This window comes from Suricata suricatta, chromosome 2 (assembly GCF_006229205.1).
Source record: "Suricata suricatta isolate VVHF042 chromosome 2, meerkat_22Aug2017_6uvM2_HiC, whole genome shotgun sequence".
NCBI lineage: Eukaryota > Metazoa > Chordata > Mammalia > Carnivora > Herpestidae > Suricata > Suricata suricatta.
In genome coordinates, this window is record NC_043701.1 from 185,915,583 (window position 1) to 185,936,073 (window position 20,491).

At 60.4% G+C, this 20,491-nt stretch overlaps 1 protein-coding gene across 3 annotated transcripts in view; it reads left to right on the plus strand.

Annotated features, from left to right (window-relative positions):
* The window catches only part of INPP5A (inositol polyphosphate-5-phosphatase A), a 157,672-nt gene that overhangs the window by 99,590 nt on the left and 37,591 nt on the right, over window positions 1-20,491 (plus strand). For all 3 annotated transcript variants that reach the window (XM_029932810.1, XM_029932811.1, XM_029932812.1), the window contains exons 6-8: window positions 8,670-8,773; window positions 15,216-15,268; window positions 16,652-16,771. In XM_029932810.1, coding sequence (XP_029788670.1) covers window positions 8,670-8,773; window positions 15,216-15,268; window positions 16,652-16,771 — 277 coding nt within the window. The remainder of the gene's footprint in view (window positions 1-8,669; window positions 8,774-15,215; window positions 15,269-16,651; window positions 16,772-20,491) is intronic.

A 20,491-nucleotide genomic window follows, 5' to 3' on the forward strand; every position in this document is an offset into this window, starting at 1 on the left:
CTGGGGCAGAGGGGAGGCGCTGGGGCAGAGGGGAGGGGAGGCGCTCGGGCAGAGGGGAGGCGCTGGGGCAGAGGGGAGGCGCTCGGGCAGAGGGGAGGCGCTGGGGCAGAGGGGAGGGGAGGCGCTCGGGCACTGCGTGCTCCCGGTGAGGAGGCGCAAAGCAGGTTCCAGCTTAACGGTGTCACCGATCTACTTAACTTCTCCTTTTTTTTTGAGTCACCGTTTGTATACATATTTTATCGCTGTCTCAGATGGGTCATAACTACCTGCCTGGCCCGTGGTTCATCCGAAACTGTCCATTAGGGAAGGATATACCCGGGACCCCGAGAGACCTTCCCTGAGGCCCCCACGCCGCCAGTGACAGGGCCGCGGCGGTGGCGGCAGCCGTGCCCTGAGCACGTCTGTGGCGGGAGGATGTGTGGCCCCCGGGGACGCGGCGGTGGCCCAGTGCGGCCGTGTCCCTGCTGCCCCGCCGAGCAGGTGCTGGTCTCAGAGGGGAGGGGGGCTGCCCGCCCTGCACTGTGGCCCTGGCTGTTCAAGGTCCACTCTGACGCCTTGAGCCAAGTTACAGCAAAAATGTAGAATTTGTGAAAAGTTTGAATAAAGTTTTTAAGAAATAGCCTGTATTTTAACAAACAAGCAGTTAGAAACCTGAGGACTCCCTGAAGCCGTGGATGGGAAGGGGACACGGACGTCCCTGCTGGGCACCTGCAAGCATGGGTGGCACTGAGGGTGCGTCTCTGAGATCCTGCCGGGAAGTGAGGCCGTGGTGCTGATGTTGCCCCAGACTGGAGGCCGGCCGGGCGGACCGGGACCCCGGGGTGGGGGGGGGCAGCTGAGGGAGCAGAGGGCCCGAGGCTCCAGGATGGGGGGTGGGAGAGAAGGGCACTTCGTGGGCGTGGCCTGCAGGAGCGCCGCCATGTTGTCTTGGTGAAGGTCAGAGAAAGCCCCTGGTGCCGTCAGCGGGGGGAGAGGGAAGGAGCTGTTCGGAAGTGTGTCTGGACACTCAGTCCGTCCCGAGAGGCCAGCCCCCCCGCAGAGCAGCCCCGCCGGCCTTGCCAGGGGACCCGAGCAGCCGCGGGGCTGGGAAGCGTGTGCCAAGGTTGCAGCCGGGGCTCACGCGGGCCAAAGGGCCGAGGTGTTCACGGGGCTGGGGACACTGTCCCAGTGCCCAGCCGCGGCGCCCGTCACCGCGGCCCGGTGTGGCGGAGGCCTGCAGGGCTCACCTGGCGGGAGCACGGAGACGACAGAGGAGCAAGAACAGGACACGGAGGACGGCCCAGCCTCTGAGCCCCTGCAGGAAACACAGCCCGGCTCCTCCCCCAGTTACTCACGCTTTGCTCTCCACCGAAAGTTACGAATGGAGCTGACAGAGAGGAGGCCTGTGCGGGGACGCGGCCACCGTGCAGGGCTGTCACCACGGAGCTGGGCGGCTGGGGACCAGACACCGGTGCCGCAGACGGCTGCACGAGTCAGGGCAGAAAGCACGAATCCACGGGAACAGCTCAAAGCGAAGGACATGGTAACAGAAACGCACCAGGCCTTTGACAGGCCCGCGGCCTGGACACGGCAGGAGACAGAGCCGGCCGGCCGGAAGACTGTGGTAGGAAACCTTCCAGACTGAAAGTAGGGGAAAAACACGGCACAAAACAGCGAGATGTCCGAGCGCCGAGGGGCACGTGCACCGGGGGACCGAGTGCCGTGGGGCATGCACCCTGAGGAACAGCAACAGGGAAGGGAAGAGAGAAAGGAACAGAGGAAATATTTGAAGGAATGACTGAGGATTTTACATAACTGATAATGGACACCACGAGGCAGATCCAGAGAGCCCCTAGGTGACCGAGCAGGATAAGCACCCAAAATCTGTCCCCAAGCACGTCCTTCTGGAGCTGCAGAAAGCGCGAGATGAAGGGAAGACCTTGAAAGAAGCAGGGGTGGGTGAGGTGGTCTGGAAAGGAGCGTGCGCTGGGCTTCTCCTCAGAAACCAGGGAGGCAAACAGCGGTGTGCAATATATGTTGTTGGAAGGAAAAGTCTAGAACTGTGTATCTAGCAACATTATCCGTCAAAGTTTCAAGAAAGATAAAGACTTCTCAAACACACGTTAAGAGAACTAGTCTCCAGCAGACCAGCCTTATAAAACATGTTGACAGTTACTTGACGGAAGGAGAATGATGCCCGCAGACCACACGGAGGGGGAAGAGTGGGAGACGGACGTAACGTGTGGAATCTGTTGTTATTCTTAGTCTGACAGAGAACTTCCGTGCAGCGTCAGAAGCCGCGACGTTCTGGGTGACCGCAGCCGTGGACACGGGATGAACCGCAGTGCGCTGAGGGGGCGGGGCTCTGTCGCGGGGAGCATGCGCTCTGTGAAGGGTACAGAACTCTGTGAAAGCAGACCAGGATCGGCGGTAAATGTGTATCACAAACTCTGGCAACTAAAAACTCTAAAAATGAAATACAGTTGGCCTGCTAATAGAGAGAATGGGCGTATAAAATGCTCGTTAAAGCAGAGAAGGCAGGAAGAGGGCAAGACAAAAGAAGACACAGGAAATGGAACAAACGGAAAAATTACTGATACGGAGTTTCTTAGTCCAACTGTATCAAGAATCACTTTAGACGTTAGTGGTGCAAACACACCAAATATAAGACAGAAGCCGTCTGAGTGGTTAACAAAATAAGACCCAACCCCGTGTTGTCTGCCAGGAGCCCACATAAAACGTATCGACACGTCCAGATTTAAGTAAAGAGATGGAGAGAGATAAATGGCACCAACGCTAGTCAAAAAGAACACTGAGACAGCAGTATTAATTTGAGAAACTGCGGACTTCAGAGCGAGGAGAGTTATTGGGGATAAACAAAGCCATTTACTACATCATGATAAAGGGGTCAGTTCTCTAAGAAGACATAACAATTCTTATTGTGCATGCACTCAACAGACCATCGCAACACAAGAGGCAAAGACTGATAGAACGTCAAGGAGAAATGAATGAGTCCACGTTTGAGGCCGGGCCTCCAGGGCCCCCATCAGAGATGGGCAGCCGGCAAGGCAGAGAACAGGTAAGGGCGAGTCCAAGTCAACAGCACCTCGGTCACCTGACTCTGATGGACATTTACTCGATATTCTACCCAACGACAGCAGGACACACATTCTTCTCAAGTTCCCATGGAAAGTCACCACGACAGACCCCATTCTGGACCATAAAACGCTCCCCGACAAACGTAAGAGAACAGAAATCATACACAGTATACTCTTGGGCCACAGTGGAATTTAACTAGAAATCAATAACAGGTAGCTGGAAAATCCCAGAATACTTGTGTCAAAGGTTCAGAAATGACAGAAGCAAAACCAGTGAGCCACGGAGGTAATAACTACAACAAGTTGGCTGCCCACGCCAGCAAGACGGTTTGCAAACCGAGCTCTCAAACCGAGACGCGGTGTGCGGGCATGGCGGCCGCGGCTCACCCGTGGTTGGTCATGAGACCAGAGTTCTCGAGAGTGATGGGGAACCGCTTAGTGGTTGCCTCCTGTCAACCTTCAGAAACCGTTTGCGGTGCTGATGATTTTCAGAGGTGTAAGCAAGAAATGAACCAGTTTAAGTTAGTCTTGCAAAATAAGCTAATTTCAGCTTTGTGTCTGTGACCAAACTGGCTTTGTCTTCTCGGAATTTTAAAGGCTGGTCACTGTTTTTTATTTTAACAGTTGGAAGCTAAAGAACACGCTTGTCACTAACAGACATGGGTCAAAGAATAAATCTCAAGAAAAATCTTAAAAATATTTTGAGTTGAATGAAAATGAAATACAGCCGATCCAGATGTGTGGGATCCAGGGAAGGCCATGTGATAGCACCCAATGTGTGTGGTAGAAAAGAGGTAAGACCGAAAATCAGTCATCACAGCTTCTGCCGTAGGAAGCCAGGAGAAGACCAAAGTAAATCCAGATCATAAGAAAAGAAATAATAAAAATTAGAGCATAAATCAATGAAATTGATAACAGGAACTCAATAGAGAAAATTAATAAAACCCAAAGCTGATTCTTTGAAAAGATCAATAAAATTGATATACCTCCAGTCAGGCTAACCGAGAAAAAAGAAAACACAGTTTGCTGGTGTTAGAGACGAGGCAGGGTCATCCCCACTGACAGAGTGGATACTAAAAGGATCATAAAGGTATATTGTGAACAGGCCTATAAATTTGATGATTTAGACGGGCTGATTCCCTGAAAGATGGAATCTCTCAGACCTCACAAACGGACCAGATCAGCTCGTAAGGACATTGAATCAATAATTAATGGTCTCCTAAGACAGAAAGCACCAGGCCCCGACGATTTCACTGTGAACGCCACCAAACAGTAAAGGAAGACATTATACCAGTTGTCTACAATTTCCTCCAGAAAGTAGAAGCAGAGGGAAAATTTTCTAACTCATTCTGTGAGGCCAACCTTACCTAATCCCCAAACCAAATAAAGACGTCATAGAAAAGGAAAACCACAGGCCAGTGTTTCTCATGAACATAAAATGCAAAACTACTCAGCATAGTATTAACAACTTGAATTCAGCGGTGTGTAAGAAGGATTCTACACCACGACAAATTGAGATTTATTCCAGGCATGCAAGACTGGTTCTACATTTGAAACTCAGGTAAAGGGGTGCCTGGTGGCTCAGTCGGTTGAGCCTCCAGCTTCAGCTCAGGTCATGATCTCACGTTTGTGGGTTCGAGCCCTGTGTCGGGCTCTGTGCTGCTGACAGCTCAGAGCCTGGAGCCTGTTTCCGATTCTGTGTCTCCCTCTCTCTCTGCCCGTGCCCACTCATGCTCTGTCTCTCTCTGTCTCAAAAATAAATAAAACATTTAAAAAAAAAAAAAAAAGAAAGAAACTCAGTTAATGTAATGCATCGTATCATCAAAGAAGAAAATCACATGATCATGTCAATGGATGCAGAAAAGTATTTGACTAAATCTGACCCCTATTCCTAATAAAAACTCCCAGCAAACTAGGCATAGGGAAGAACTCCTTGGTAACGAACAGCTAGAGAAACCTACACCACATCACACGTAATAGGGACTAGAGGCGTTTGCTCTTAGAGTCAGGAACAAGGCAAGGACGTCCACTCACCGTTTCTCTTCCACATTGCACTAGGAATCCTGGCTGTGCATTAAGAGAAGAAGAGGAAAGAAAAGGCTTATCGATGGGGGTTGGGGTCAAGGAATAAAGCGGCCTTCGTTCTCAGATACCATGATTATGTAGAAAACCTGAAAGAGTCATCAACAACAAAAAGCAAGGTTATAGGATCCATGGTTAATATGCAACAGTCAATGGCTTTTTTATGCTGACAGTGAGCGGGTGGACTTTGAAATTAAAAACAAGATACCGTTTACATTAGCGCGCACGCACACGAAGTACTTGGGAATAAATCTAGCAAAATATTTGGTCAGTACAAGGAAGGGGCGCCTGGTGGCTCAGTCGGTTGAGCGTCCAACTTCAGTTCAGGTCATGATCTCACGGTTCATGAGTTCACATTAGGCTCTGGGCTGAGAGCTCAGAGCCCACTTAGGTTCCTACTCTCTCTCTGCACCCCCCCCCCCAATAAATAAACAGTAAAAAAAAGATTAATACGAGGAAAAGTACAAAACTGAGCTGAAGAAGTCAAAGAGGGTCTAAGTAAGCAGAGCAATATCCCATGTTCATGGACAGGGAGACTCAATATCGTCAATGTATTGGTGCCTCCTAGCTGGATCCATTGATTCACTGCAATCCTAATCAGAACTCTAGCAAGTTACTTCGTAGACCTCAACAAATTGCTTCTAATGTTCATTGGGAAGACACAAAAGACCCAGAAGAGCCAACCCAGTATTGAAGGAGAAGAACAAGATTGTAGGACTGACACTACCCGACCTGAAGACCCGCGGTAACGCTACAGTAATCAAGATGGCACGGGGTTGGCAGGAAAGCAGACACATGGGTCAGTGGATCAGAGAAGGACCCATGTAAATACAGGTGACTGATGTTTGACAAAGGAGCGAAGGCAACACAGCGAGCATAGATGGTCTCTTCACCAGACGGTGCTGGAACCGCTGGGCGTCTGTGTGCAAGACAGTGAATCCAGACCCAGACCTTAGACCTTCACAAAAGTTAAGTGGAAGTGGGTCACAGAATTAAGTATAAAGCATGAAAGTATAAAACGCCCAGAAAATAACACAGAAACCAAGGTGACTTTGGGCTTGGTGATGACCTTTAAATACAACTCTACAACCCATGAAGAAAATTGGTAAGTTGGACTTTGTTAAATTAAAAACTTGTGCTCTCTGAAAGCCACTGTTGAGGAGTGGAAAGAGAAGCCACAGATGGGAGAAGCTATTTGCAAAAGGCGCATCTGGTCATCCAGAACATGCCGGAACTCTTAAAACTAAACAGTAAGAAAAGAGTCCAATGAAGACATGAGCCAAAGACTTTAACACACATCTCACTCAAGAAGATATACAGATGGGACGTAAAACATGAGCACGTGCCCCACGTCACGTGTAAGGAGACAGCGCCAATCACCTGTTAGCATGGCCAGCGTCCAGAGCACTGACCACACCTGGTGCTGGCTGGGGGCGGGGGGCCGTGGAGCAGCAGGACCCCCACTCCTGGCCGCTGGGGGTGCAGCACAGTGCAGCCGCTTTGGAGACACTTGGATGGTTTCTGATAAACCAAACGCAGGCTTACTGTCCAGTCCAACAGTCCCGCTTGGCAGGTTACCCAAAGGAGTTGAAATTTTATGTCCGTACAAAAACTGACACAGAAGTGTTTATAACATCTTTATTCACAGTTACCCCAAACCAGAAGAAACCAGAACATGTCCTTTCTAGATGAGTAGATAAGCAGACTGTGGAATATTTCAAACAGTGAAATATTATACAGCAATAAAATGAAGCCACAAGAAGACACAAGAGCCTTAAATGTGTTTCTGAGTGAAAGAAGCCTGTGGGGAAGGGCTCCGGAGAGATGCCATTTGGGGCAGGGCAGAGACCGAGGGTGTAGGCAGGCACGTGGCAGGGGCCGGGAGGGCAGGGGGTACCGCAGTGCTGGGCGGTGTCCGTGCGGTTGTCAGAGCCCCCGCGCACCCCGCGGGAGCGGAGCCCTGGGCCGGCCGGGGCCCCTGCTGCAGCAGCAGTCAAGGGTAGTTTTTAAAGGACGGACGGCCCCTTTCCTCCAACTCTCTGGATCTCTTCCTCTTTCCTCAAGGGCAACAAGGGTGTTCACCTGAAGCTGAGTTGCCTTCTGCCTCGGCTGCTTCTCGTCTTCACTGACCTAAACCCCGAAGACCCAGCGCTTCCCCACCTCTGCTGCTGGGCGTGGGTCCTGGGGGCGCGCTCCGCCTGCGCTCAGGAGCTAGGGCCCCGGCCACCCGGTGTCCTGACTCAGGCTGGACCAGAGGGCCGCCTGTGGAGGAAGAGCTCGGGGGACAGCAAGCTGCAGAGGGACGTGGGAGCTGGGCCTCTGCCGGGGGCTTCCCCGCAAGGAGGAGCTGGCGCCGGCTCTGGGGGCCCGGGCTAGAAAGGGAGTAGGACGAGGCAGACCCTGGAGCCCGCAGACAGGCGGAAGCCCCGTGGAGCCCGGCAGTGCCAGCGGGCTGGACGGGTGGTGTGCGGGCTCCCGGGAGGGGCGTCCCCCGCGCGCCTGTGTGTGGCCATCACGGATGGGCGCTTGCACCCGCACCTCCCCAGTGTGGGGACCGAGCCCGGGGCTAGGACGTGGTAAATGCTGTCCTCCCCTGGACACGGCGGGGCTGGTTCCAGTCGAGGTGAACCTCAGGAATGAGATCCTGGCTACACGGTGCTCCCTCATTCATCCACGCAGGCCGTGCCCAGGTGCCCCCTGGCACCAGCCTCCTGGCCAATGCTGTTTGCCCTGTTTCCCTCGATGGGCCTTTGGTGGCAGTGGTGACTGGGGAGGAGACATCCAGGGGCCATCACCTCAGCAGGTGGTGCCCACGTTTGGGAATAGGACCAGAGGGACAGTGGGTACAGCGAGCGGCTGTGCGTTTGGGGACGGCGCCACGTCACTGCTCTGTCCTGAGTTCCCTGAGTCACCAAATGTCTTGTCCTGTGTCCCGCTGGTGGGCAGGTCACGTGCCGGCCGGGCGGCAGCGGCAGGGCCCACGGGCTGCCCGAGGTCCCGGCCTGCGGTCTGTGGGGGAGCCAGCAGCCTCCGCAGCCCCGGCTGCTCGTGAGCCTCCCGCGTGGGTGTGGGGCGCGCGTCCCTGCAAGGAAGGGGTCCTGGGCCTTGGTGTGAACGGGCAGGGGAGCCGCAGGCAGGGAGGCAGAGCGCCCCACGCCGTGTCTGCTCTTCCCCGACATGAGTGATGTTGGCTGCATGTGAGGAGGAAATCGATGTTACTAAATAAATTCGTATTAAGGTATGAGTGAACGGCCATCCTGCAGCCGTGTTGAATATATTCACGGTTTTTACGGAGGATGCCAATTAGCCCTTGTAAATCTGCGGGCTGGAGGCTCTTCGGGGATAATGAAGTGGAGTGTCGGGCCCCGGGGCGTGGACCGCAATTTATGAGCCACTGGCGGCCCCGGAGCAGCGGGTCCCCTCCCGGGGGCCTCCCTCGCTCCCCGTGGGGCTGCACTGCTCCGGTGGGGCCTAGCGATGAGGTCATTCACGTCACCTTCTCTCTTGCAGCCAAGAAGTATAGAAAAGTCACCGGCAAAGAGATCTACTCGGACACGCTGGAGAGCACGCCCATGCTGGAGAAGGAGAAGTTCCCCCAGGACTACTTCCCCGAGGTGCGTCCCGCCGCCCACGTCCCTCCTCAGAGCGCCCACCCCGGGCACAGACTCAGGGCCCGGGGTCTTCGGACTTCAGGGCAGGGACCCCAGCCCGGCTGCTGAGGCGCCGTCCTTCCCGGGAGGGCTGACCCCGCGGGGGCCCGTCCCGCTGGTCTTCGGTGGGGGCTGGGAGAGCCCGCCCGGCCACCACGTGCTCTGACCGTCACTTCCAGGCAGAAGCACCCTCCCTGCCCACAGGGTGTAGGAAATAGTAGTCAGTTCTCGTGGGGCCCGGGGAGGGGGCGTGCGGTGCAAGCAGGGGGACACGGCGCGGTGATGCGGGCCGTCCCCCCACGGCGCAGGTCCAGCCTCCGGGCAGCAGCCAGAGCAGCCAGCGAGAGGCGCCGGGGAGCCCCCTCCCCGGTGCCAGGGGTGCCTGCCCCACGGAGCGCGGCCGCCCTGTGGTCCCCGCTGACCGGGACGCGCCTCTGTCTCCGCGGGTGCGGGCCGTGTCGCTGCGCTGTCTGTCCGCGCACAGCTGCGGCACAGGTCGCCTTGGATTCCGGTACTTTCAGTAAGCGGGACCACCAGCATTCCAGAGCCTGTGGATCCTGTGTGACCCGCGTGCTGACCCGGGCTTGCTCCTGGCGCCCTGCGGCCATCTGTTAAACCGCAGCAGGACGTGGAGCCGGGGGTGGCGTCTGCCCGCCTGCGCACAGGGCCCTTCGGGCTGAGGCCGCCCGCCGTCAGCGCAGACGCCCACGGGGCGGATTTTCAGCGAGGCCACAGCGGCAGGAGCTTGTCTGTGGCCTGAGTGCGGGTGACGGATGGCGCTCGTCGCCCCGGCGGCTTCCCTGGTCCCTGAGCCAGCGACGCGCTGAGGGGCCACCCCTGCCCTGGCTGCCCAGCCCCCGCCGGTTCCTGCGCCTCCTGAGGTTGGAACGTGGCCAGAAAGCTCTGGAAGCAGCTGCGGGAATCCTGGCGACCCTCCCTGAACTTCGACCCGGGGCTGCTATCCCCTCGGAGACGCCAAAGGCCATAGAGTCGGCTTCAGAGCCAAGCGGGGACACTTAGAGTGACCGCGGGCCCCAGTGGACACAGGAGAGAGCTAGTGGCGGCCCGAGAGCAGGGGGACGACAGGGGACGGCAGGCCCTGATGAATGCGGGCTGGTTTGGGAGCAGGCGTCCCTGCGTCTTGTCCTCGGGGGTGTCCCCGGCCCCAGGCCCCTGAGACCGCCTCTCCCACCATTTCCATCAGCCCGAGCATCGCCCGTCTCCTCCGCCCTCAGCCAGTTGGGACGCTCACCCTCGCACTGTGAGCCCCTGGCCTGCAGGGCGTGGACGGGCAGGCAGGGCTCTGGGGGCCGGCCGTGCCCCAGCCTCCTTGAGGTGTGTGGTGGGGACAGCCCGCGGGCGCCCGGGCCCAGCTTTCCCGGCGGGGCCGCACGTGGGGGGCTCGGTGTCTGCCCTTCACCGCCCGTGAGGTGGACGCCCCCTGTGCACGCGCCCCCGGGTCCCGCTGTGTCGGGAGAGGACGGGGTGAGGACGGGTGGAGAGGTGCCGCGCGGCCCTCTGGCGCACCTCTCCCCCCGTCCTCGCCCCGGGGCCCCAGAGTCTGTGGCCTGTGCGCGGTGCTGCTCCCAGGGAAGAGGCCTGCGTGGTGTCTCCACACCCTCAGGTGCCAGGAGGGGAGGGCACAGCAGCGCCCCACGCGTGACACCCCACAGAGGGGTCGGGCCCCTGCCGAGCCCCCGGCCCCCCAGGACAGGGGCCTCCTTCTGATGGGCTCCCTGCGCCCGGCCCTCAGGCTGCCCTCTGGCTCCCCAGCCCCCAGCGCGTGCGGGGCCCTGCGGCCTGGCCCGACCCCGGCTCGAGCTCGCTTCCCCGTCCCGTCCCGCCTCCTGCTCACCCCTGGAGGGCAGCCGCTGCCGAGGCTCCAGTGACCCTGGCCTCCCCGCCGTCCCCACCCTTGTTCTGTTCCCACGTGACGCTGCCACGCCGGAGACTGTCCGTGTCTGGTCCACGTGCTCTGACGCCGTGGACACGGCTGACCTGCGCGTGGCTTGATCAACAGAAGGAAAAACGTGTCTAGAAAACATGTAAAGGCCCCTAGCGTCCCATCGACAGCGTGGTGTGGACGTGTGCGTGTGTCCCCCGCCGCCGCCCATGCGGCCGTCCCCGTGGGCAGGGCCCCTGGAGGCCCAGCCTCAGCCCTGCTCCTGGGCCCTCCAGCCAAGCCCACAGCTTCATCTGCACACATTTTAGGAGGGAATTAGTCTAAGCCTGATTTCTCCTCTTTTATTACCGTCCCTTAAGGATAATCTAAATGTAATTACCGTGATGGAGGCCTAACGCCATTCCAAATAATTACAGCCCACTGCGTGTAAAACTAGCAAAACTTTCCCTGTTGATTTATGGGTGCTTTTGGCTCAGCATGAATTTCAAATGCTGCCTCTGGGAGCAGCACTCCAGATAATGTGAGACCATTTTTAAAAAGCAGATTTGTGTAGTCGATCAGGGCCGAGGCATTTTTTCCCTCTCGCCCGTAGTGAGAAATTGGTTGTTACCATAGATCACAGGACTGCTCCAAGCTCTTATGAAAGATGGATTAATTTCACTAATGCTCCGAAGCGGGCCTTTCACGGGCAGGGCTGCGCGCCGGTAACCTCCCCGCAGCCGCCTTTTCTCCGCGGTGATTTATGCCGTCCTTTAGTGGGTGAGCCGTCCTGCACTCGCCATCCATCTGCTGGCTAAAGGAATCCTATTAACAGGGGTCTGAGCAGGGACTTAATATTGCAAGGTGAGCGATGTGGCGGCCCCCACCTGCCCGGCGTGACGTGGTTCCGTTCCGTGGCGGCGGGCTCCCCACAAGCCGGGCGGGCACCCGGCCCCTGCTGCCCGAGCGCGGTCCCCGGAGGCCTCGGGGGCTCCCGACGCGCCTGGTGACCAGAAAGCCTCAGACCGTGGATGGCGTGAAACTGAGCACCGGGCGTTCGAAGGAGCCTGTGATGGAGGCAGCAGGTCCCATCTCCGCCCCTCCTGGGCGCAGGGCTGCTGTGGGCTCATGTGTGAGTGTGTGTGCACACGTGTGTGTTTCCTGTAGGGGGTGCAGCAAAGCCTCACCAGCAGGCACTTGCACCTTCTCCTGATCGGGGCATGTTCCCGGCCGCGCCCTGCCCAGCCTGACCCAGGGCTCAGCTGCCATAGGGACGGCATGGTCACAGCAAGGGGACTCGGGTCCAGGGCTTAGGGACGTGCCACTTCTGGTCCTTTCTCCAAGGAGCCGCCAGTGTCGGGCAGGTGGCAGTGTCCAGCCCTGGGCTGGCACCATGAACGTGACCGCACTCGCCATGGCCACCTCCCCGGCCCCCGGTGGAAGGCTGTGGGGCACTCCATGGGTGAGGAAGGACCCCTGGCGTTATGCCCAAGGACCCATGATCACCTGCGGAGCACAGGTTCCCTCGGGTCAGGAGGTCACGGGCTGTAGCCCCAGCTCGTCACCGTGTGAAATTACTCAGAAATGCAACCTGAACACACTTGTGACTATAGTGATGACCTGACCTCAAAGGATGTGATTTCTACAAATGTTTAGTCAAAATATTTGGGTGTTGGGGCGCCTGGGTGGCTCAGTCGGTTGAGTGTCTCACTCCAGATTTCTGCTCAGGTCAGTATCCCAGGGTCATGGGATCGAGCCCTATGTCGGGTCCCATGCTGAGTGTGGAGCCTGCTTAGGATTCTCCCTCCCTCCCTCCCTCCCTCCCTCCCTCCCTCTCCCTCTCTCTCTCCCTCCCCCCCAGCCCCTCCCCTTCTTATGTGCATGCCCACGTGCTGTCTCTCTCTCGTTTTTCTTAACTTAAAAAAATTATTAAAAAATATTTGGGTGTAATAATGCCATGATGTTAAACTTTTTGAGATTTACTGGCGATGTAGTTAAAAATTTCAAAGCTGGTTAGAATCCTCTGAAAATTGCAGTTATCACAAATCTATATTATACGAAGAGGGAGGATGTTGTCACCTGCTGTGTGTCCGCTCTATTAATCATATTAAAGCGTTTCTTTATTGTGGAGATTTTAAGTATCAAAGGAAAGAACCTGCGCACAGGCGTCGAAGGTATGCGTACAGGGTACGTGTGCAATGACACAAAAGTACCGTTCTCAGTGTTCAATTACTATTCTTAATTCAGTTCTAAACACATAACTGAACATTGAGAACGATAATTTTTTGTTAATTAAATTCGCACTTGCCTTCCATTTTTCATGGAAATGAAACCAGTGCCGTCATGTTGAACTCTGGGCAAGAACCCATGCGCCTCGGCCTCCGCAGCACCGCCCTGCCCGGGGCGGGGGTGGGGGGCCTCCGGCCCTTGCGTCCGCTGGCTTCCGGGAGGACCCCTCCCTCCAGAAGCAGAGCCCCCGTGCTCCCTGCTCACGCCTCCATACCCACCCCGGTGCCGTGGCTGTGGTGGGCCGAGCAGAGACCGCAGCCCCGAGGAGCGTGCGTGGATTCTGCAGGTGGGGGTGGGGGGTGCAGGTTGGGCCGGGAGGGGGGCGGGGCTTGGCCGCCAGGGAACAGAGATCGGGCGGAGGCAGGAAGCAGCCACTGAGCCTGAGCCCGAACACTTGGTTTCTGAGATCAGGGAGTGACTTGCTGCGGGCCATGGGAGTTCCATGCCCTGGGGCTTGAGGGGTCCTTCGGGGCAGGGCTGGTGGCTGGGGACAGAGTGGGGCTCCCACCCGGGGAGCCTGAGACGCGACAGACCAGGCGCCACTTACTCCAGCCAAGCGTTTCACTGCAACTCTGGAGCACGTTGAGAAAGACTTAGGAGAGGTGTGTTTGGGCTCTCCGAGGGCTAAGGAAGGCGTAAGTCAAGGTTTGTTGAAAACACCCCCAAACAACAGACTAAAAGGAGGGAGTCTGGGAAGAGGGAGCAGAGCCCGCCGGCAGGAGGCAGGGAGCAGGCGTGTTGGGACACCGCCCGCCGGCACCGTGGTCATTTTCGCTCGGCTGGGCTTATGGGGTTCGTTTTTTATGGGAGGGGTCAGTGGGAGGCTCTGGGAGAAGATCAGAGAGGAACAGCAGGGCAGTTACGGCAAGAGGGAACTTTCTGGAACTGGAGGCCTGAGTTCTCAGCACATGTGCGGAGTGAGAGCACGGTGGACGGACGGCAGCCTCACCGGCCTGCGGGCAGCATCGGGGCGTCCACGGCAGGGGGGGGAGGTGTGCGAAGGTGGTGCCGGCGGGTGGGCCACGTGGACACGTCCTGCACGGAGTGGACCCTTGGCCATGGGAGACCCTAGGGTGCCAGGGCGGTGAGCGAGAGGCCTTCTGAGGTTTGCACCCGGGGGTGACGGTGACCTTGAAGACAGCCCCTCCCCCCGGCAGGGTGTTGCTATAGGAACCAAGCAGGACAGCTCGGGAAGCTGGGCATTGGGAGGACGCGGGCGGGAGGGTGGCTGAGGGGACGTGGGGTCAGGGAGGGTCTGCAGCTGCTGCGTCACTTACACCAAAGACAGAGGCGCCACTGAGTTGTCTGGAGCCCTTGTTATTCTGGATCTTTCTCTCACCTGGAACACTTCCCATTCAATGGTGGGTCCTGTGTGGTTCCCCCCAGCACCGAGAGCACAGGCCCACGGAGGCCACGTCACCACGGCCACCCTCCTCCTGTCCCCGGAGCCGTTCGGCCAGGAGGAGAGGGACATACCTCCGGGGCTCGGGGACGGCACTCTGCCTGCAGCTTTCTGACCTGTTTGCCCACTGGTGGCCCAGGGGGTCACCCCGGTGTGTGAGCGGGGTGGGGCCCCACTGCCTGGGCTGCGACCGCCTGGCCAGCGCAGCTGTTGAAGTGCCGTTTAATCCCGACCACGAAGGCACGTGGCTCTGGAGTTGCGGGGCTGGCGTGGCTGCCATGTGGCCAGCGTGACCCAGGACACCGCCCCTCCCCGCCCCGTGTGAGCTCGGTGGGCAGGGGAGAGGTCCGCACAGCCGGCCCCTCGCCCGGCCCGGCCCCGCGCAGACCAGCCGGGGAGGAGTGCGGGAAACGTGGACGCTTCTCCCCGCTTCTAGAACTCAGGCTGCTTTCAGGGACAGTACAGCAGAAATACATACTGGGTTTCTTTGGTCCGACACCAGGGGCCTGTGCTGCCGCTGCGCTCGGGGCACCGACCCTGGAGCGGCTGGTTGGCGGCTTCGGGCAGGGCCCCTGTGGCCGCCAGCTCCCTTCCCTCCGGGCTGGGACTTCTCTCAGGGATCGTCCTCTGCGCCCGGCCAGGGTGTCCTGGTCCCCCGGCGGCCCGGTCACGGGCGGTCACGCCCCCATGGCTGAGGGTGAGGTGCCGCGCCTTCCCCAGGCGCACGCTGTGGCCCCTCCGCGGGGAAAGCACCCGGGGCCCCTGGGCGGCTGAGCTCGCACCCCTCCCTGCGCTCCGGCGCTGGCTCACGTGTCGTCCTGTCTGTCTTTCAGTGCAAGTGGTCAAGAAAAGGCTTCGTCCGGACAAGATGGTGTGTCGCAGACTGGTAGGTTTACTGCGGGGACTCTGTCTCCGCTTCTGAATTCTGGAACCTTCTCACTGGTTGTGCACGAGTGGTGTGGGCGAACGTCCCATCAAGAGGCGCCCTGACCTGAAGGCCCCGCATGCCCACCAGTCTGTGGCCCGCTCTGTTTTCGGTGACACCATGTGACAGGGAGTGCTGTTGCCAGTCCCCGCCCCGTGTCCCCGCGCCCGCCCACCAGAGGCCCCACCACCTCCTCCCGCGGCTGTGAGCATCGCCCAGGCAGCCACTCCTGCAGTCGACCCGGAGCACGGGGCAGGCGGACCCCCTCAGCCCGACCCTCGGGCGCTGCCTCCTTTGGGCTGCTCTCCAGCCGGCCGGCCCCGCCCCTTCTGCCGAAACCCCTCACCTGCCTTCCTGACGTGCGCTCCGGGCCGCGTGGGGCCCAGGACGCTCTGCGGGTCTCAGAGGGGCGTGTGTCCCGCAAGTGGCCGAGGGTGGGACCGGGCAGGGGAGCCCCGTCCAGGACGCCCTCGGCCGCCCCCGCTGTCGGCCCATCGGGACTGGCTCTCACCGGAGCAGGGGTGGGGGGGAGCCGGGGCGGAGCCGCAGCCTCGCTGGCGGACTCCTGGGAGCGCACCGTGCCCTCGCTCATGCCACCCGTGGTGGTTAGCTCGGCACACGCATCTCACGGGGTCCTGGCGCTGTGACGGCTGTGGCGTGCCACGCTGACCAGCCCCCCTCCCCGCCCCGTGACACCACCTGTCTGCAGCGACGCCTGGGGCTCCCCGTGGGGCGGGAGGCCTGATGGCAAGCTCCCATCTCCCCCCCCCGCCCCCCCAGAGCAGAGGCCCGCGGCTGCAGGCTGCTTGGGGCTGTGAGCCAGGGCTCCTTGGGTGAAAGGACCCACCTAGTGCCCCTCTTCAGGGGGGCTGCTGATGGGCTCCCAGAGCCTTGCGGCCCCGCGCCCCGCCCCCCGCCCCCGCAGCTGCCCGATGGGGTCCAGGCCAGGACTGTGCTGCCTGCTCCCGCCTCCTCCCCTCCTCCCTCCCCCTCGACCTCCCTCTTCCCCCTCCTCCTCCCGCACTGCTCCTCCTGGCCTGAGGAATTTCCTGCAGTCCTGCCACGGGTTTTTCTCTGACAGGAAACCGCCCCCTTCTCTGGCGACTAGACCTGCTTTGAGGCTGACACCGAGGCCGCGCGTTCTCAGTCCCCAGGCAGGGGACGTCGGGGTCAGCCTGGAGCGGCTGCGGAGGACACGCGTGGGCACGGGCAGGGCTGGCCCCTGCGACCCCGGGGCCCTGGCCCCGCACCCCGCTCAGGAGCTGGGCCGGAACAGCGTAGGCAGGACGCCAGGCGCCTGGCCGCCGCAGCCTTTGTCACCACGACTCCTTTCTGTCCCCGCAGTGCCTTTGACTTGGTGAACATCCATCTTTTTCATGACGCTTCCAATTTGGTCGCTTGGGAGACGAGCCCGTCCGTGTACTCGGGGATCCGGCACAAGGCCCTGGGCTACGTGCTCGACAGGTGGGTGCTGGGTGTGCCCCCTCCCCGCCCCTCCCCGCCCCTCCAGGGCTACGGCTGCTGCTTTTCAGCCGCTTTTCCTCACCTGTGTTTCCCTAGTCGCCAAAATACAAACCGTGCGAGTGTTGACCCGCATCCCAGCCCCTGTCCAAAGGCTTGAGCGGTCCCCGCGAGACGGCCCGGAAGGTGGGTGGCCTCGCTTTCTCTCCCACGTTGTGGGGAAAATAAGAAAACGTGCCCAGAGCTGTGGCTCCACAGAGGCGTCACTGGAGCGTTTACGTTCCCGCCAGAGGCTCAGAGGCGCTGCCGTGTGGGTCCCGCAGCCTCAGGCAGGCCTTCCTGCGGCCCCGGCCCGCTGGCCATCCTGGTGCTGCCGGCCTCGGGCCCTGGGCACCTGGGAGTGGCCCGGGCCGTGCAGGCTCAGCCCCCTGGCTCTGCCCCCCGGCAGCCAGGCCCTGCTCCGTGGGCTCCTCCGAGCGGTGTCCCTCCCGCCTGGGCTCCTGCCAGCCTCCCTCGCTCCATCTGGTCCTCGCTCCCCCTCCAGGCTGGTTTTCAGGACCTTCTCACCGTGCGCCCCACGTCTGTGACCCTGCTGTGTGTGACCTTCCGTCAGGTCGGGCCGGCAGCGTCCGGGAGGGGAGGGCCGCTCCCCGCATCCCGATTGACAAGTTCTGTTTGGTCTTGGCCCAGCGCCCCTTCTGGCTCGCAGACCGACGTTTGCTGAGGCTCAGCCTAGCCGCGTGACTGCCCGGCGCCATCGGCTTCTGCCCAGTCCCCAGATGGAAGCCGTCCCCACTGGCTTCTGTGTCCTGAGTGACCTGTGTGACCCTCCTGGCCTGGGAGAGCGGTCACGACCAGACAAGGTCTCCCCATTTCCGCCCAGGCAATCTCAGCGTTCCCCGGGGCCCCAGCCGCACACCCCCTCCTCCCCTGGGGGGCGGCTGCATGAATGTGCCAGTGGTTTAGACTCTGACATTTGACCCTTCCTGTGGGCACCCCGCCTGGGCCTGGCCTGCACGGGGCCTCGCCCCCCTGCACGATCCTTCTGGATCCCTCATGGGGTTCCTCAGGGACGCGCTATGGGCAGGGAGGTGGAACGTGTGGGACAGTGGCCTTCAGTTCACCTCCAGGGACCTTGAGATCAGGCTTCTTGCGCTGTCTCAGCGCCCTGGTTCCTGCCAGGGCCACACGCAGGAGGCATGAGCACAGGACACCGGGTCTGGTGCTCCTGCTATTGCCGGTGTGCACGGAGGGCCTGGCCCTGCCCCCGGAACAGGTGCGTGCTGGCTGCTCTCGTGGGCCCTCAGTGGCTTCCCAGGCTCAGGCTGAGCTGGGCGCAGAGGTGGGACTGACTCGGGGTGACAGCCTGGTGGAGAGGGTCTGAGCTCAGGGCATACCAGGTGGGTCTGGGCCCTGTACCCCAGCACGGCGGTCCGTCCCCTGGCCTCCTCCTCCCCTGTTCTCACCCACACCTGCTCTGGAGACCCTGCACACACGGGCCTCAGCAGTGCCACGTCAGAGGCCCCGGGTCACTGAGAACACCAGCCCTGCTCGAGCAGGTCCAAACACTTGGGTGGGCGCCGAGCCGTCTGGTTGTTGGAGGCCAGACAGGACGTGCGGGTATGGGAGACGTGCGGGAGCAGTGCTCCGCGTGGGGGTCCCCTTGAACGAGCTGGGCCGGCCCCCCACCGAGCTGCTAGCCTGGGGCACTGCAGACAGGATGGGGGGGCGGGGCGAGGACATGGCCTGGGAGCCAGGCCTAGACCCAGGGCACAGCCACGTGCCGGCCTCCCAGCCTGAGGGCTCCGTGTTGGCCGCACCCGCTCACTGGGGCCTCCACGGAGTCCGGGGGGGGGGGGAGGGCAAGACGGAGCCCTGGACGGTCCTGTCTTGGAGACAGTCAGAGTAAGGTAGGGCATGAAAACGTGTCATTGCCCCAAGCTGCCGTCCCTGCACAGCCTGCAGGAAGCAGCCTCCCGGCTGCGAGGGGCTTCTGAGCAAGTCTGCACTCCCATGCATGGCTCCCGTGGGCGCCCAGCCCGCCGCAGACCCGGGCCTCCGCAGCGCAGGGCCGGCCGCCCCGCACAAAGGCCGGCTCTGCAGGAGCGGTGAGTGACGGGCCGGCCTTTCATCGCACGGCTAACCTTTTGGCAGCCACCAGCAGACTGCATTCCGCTCTGCCGGTGGGAGGACAATGCCACCAACAGCGCCCCATTCACAGCGTTGGGAACCTCCGGGAGCATTGTCCGCTGCGTTCCCGGGATGCAGGGGGCGGCCAGGAGGCTGCTGAGAGGGGAGCCTGCCTTCTCCCGGCCTAGCCTCCCCGTGGCATAGACTCGCGGGTGGTGGCACATGTGCCTGTCTTCCCCCGACCCTGAGCGCTGGCGGGGGCGCCGGCTGGAAACCCGGAGGTACTCCGTGCCCTGTGCGCAACCTCCCTGGAAATCAGAGATTATTCCGAATTAAAGCTTACTCTAAAGAAACCGGAGAGACACAGTCTCTGTCTGAAGTATGTGCCCCCCGCAGTGCCAGTGCTGGGCGCCCTAGAGCGCCGCCGTGCTGGTCGTGCGGACGCCGGGCGCCAGCCTGGGCCACATGGAAGGGGGTCCTGGAGGCGTCAGGAGATGGGTCCTCCGGTGAAGGAACCCCAGCCCGTGGGGAAGCCCGCGCTTTCTTCGTGCTTTCTGCACCATTCTGGGCACTCTGCTTGTAACCTCGCGGGAGGCTGAGGGTACCGTCCGCTAGTTAGCGCGCAGGGCCGCCCCGAGAGGCTGGAAGTGGGCAGCGCGAGGCCCCGTGTGCATCCTGGGGACCCCTTCCCCCGGCACCTCCAGGCCGACCGTGGGGACGGGTCTGCCCGCTTCCCACACGCACAGCCCGGCACCCGAGGGGCATCTGGGGGGGCGGGAAGCGGAGCAGAGACCGCGGAGCGCTGTCCCCCGAGGCGTCAGCACCGCGGCTTCCTGACGCCTCCCCGCGCTCCGGGCCATGAGACGAGATTTTTTTTCCACAAGTGACAGGGCTCTTCTGTGTCCCCTTTGAGATGTGGCCTGGCCTAGTTCAACAGAAACATTTTACATTACAACTGTGAAATCCTGGCATAAAGCGCCCCGTTGTCCCCCCATTATTTTCTCACAAACACAGTCCATTGTCACAGCTCTGAAGTTAATTTGATCAACATTGGGACATTTAACTTTTATGTCCAGGCAAAAGAGCTGTTTCATGCTCATTTTGGGTATTCAAAGGAAATGATTGCCAGAAAAATAATGTTGCTCCGAACAATCGGGAGCAATTAGTTTCCCAGGGAGAGGCGATGTGAGGCGCCCCGCCACCCAGCGCCCCTTTGTGGCCTCCCGGGCGGCCATCAGTCAGCTGTCAGCCGCTCAAAGGCCCTCCGAGCCAGACGCCTCTCCGCAGGCCGTTCCCAGAGCTCGCCTGGCGGCTCCGCGGGCAGAAGAAAGGCCGCTGAGGATCTGGGTCACGCGGGACACTTCCGCGTGGCCGGCCCGGGCGCGGCTTCCCCCACCCGTTTCCTGCCGCGAGGGCCCACGGGGAGCAGGCTGAGTCTGTCCTCACAGGCGTCTGGAGCCCCGACGACCGTGGTCGTGTGTGTCCAACACGGCGTGGTGTCCCGGGCCGCACGGGCCAGAGCCCCGCAGCCTGCTCCGTCCGCGGGCTCTGCCGCCGGCGCGTCCACCGCGCCGGGTGGGGACCCGTGAAGCC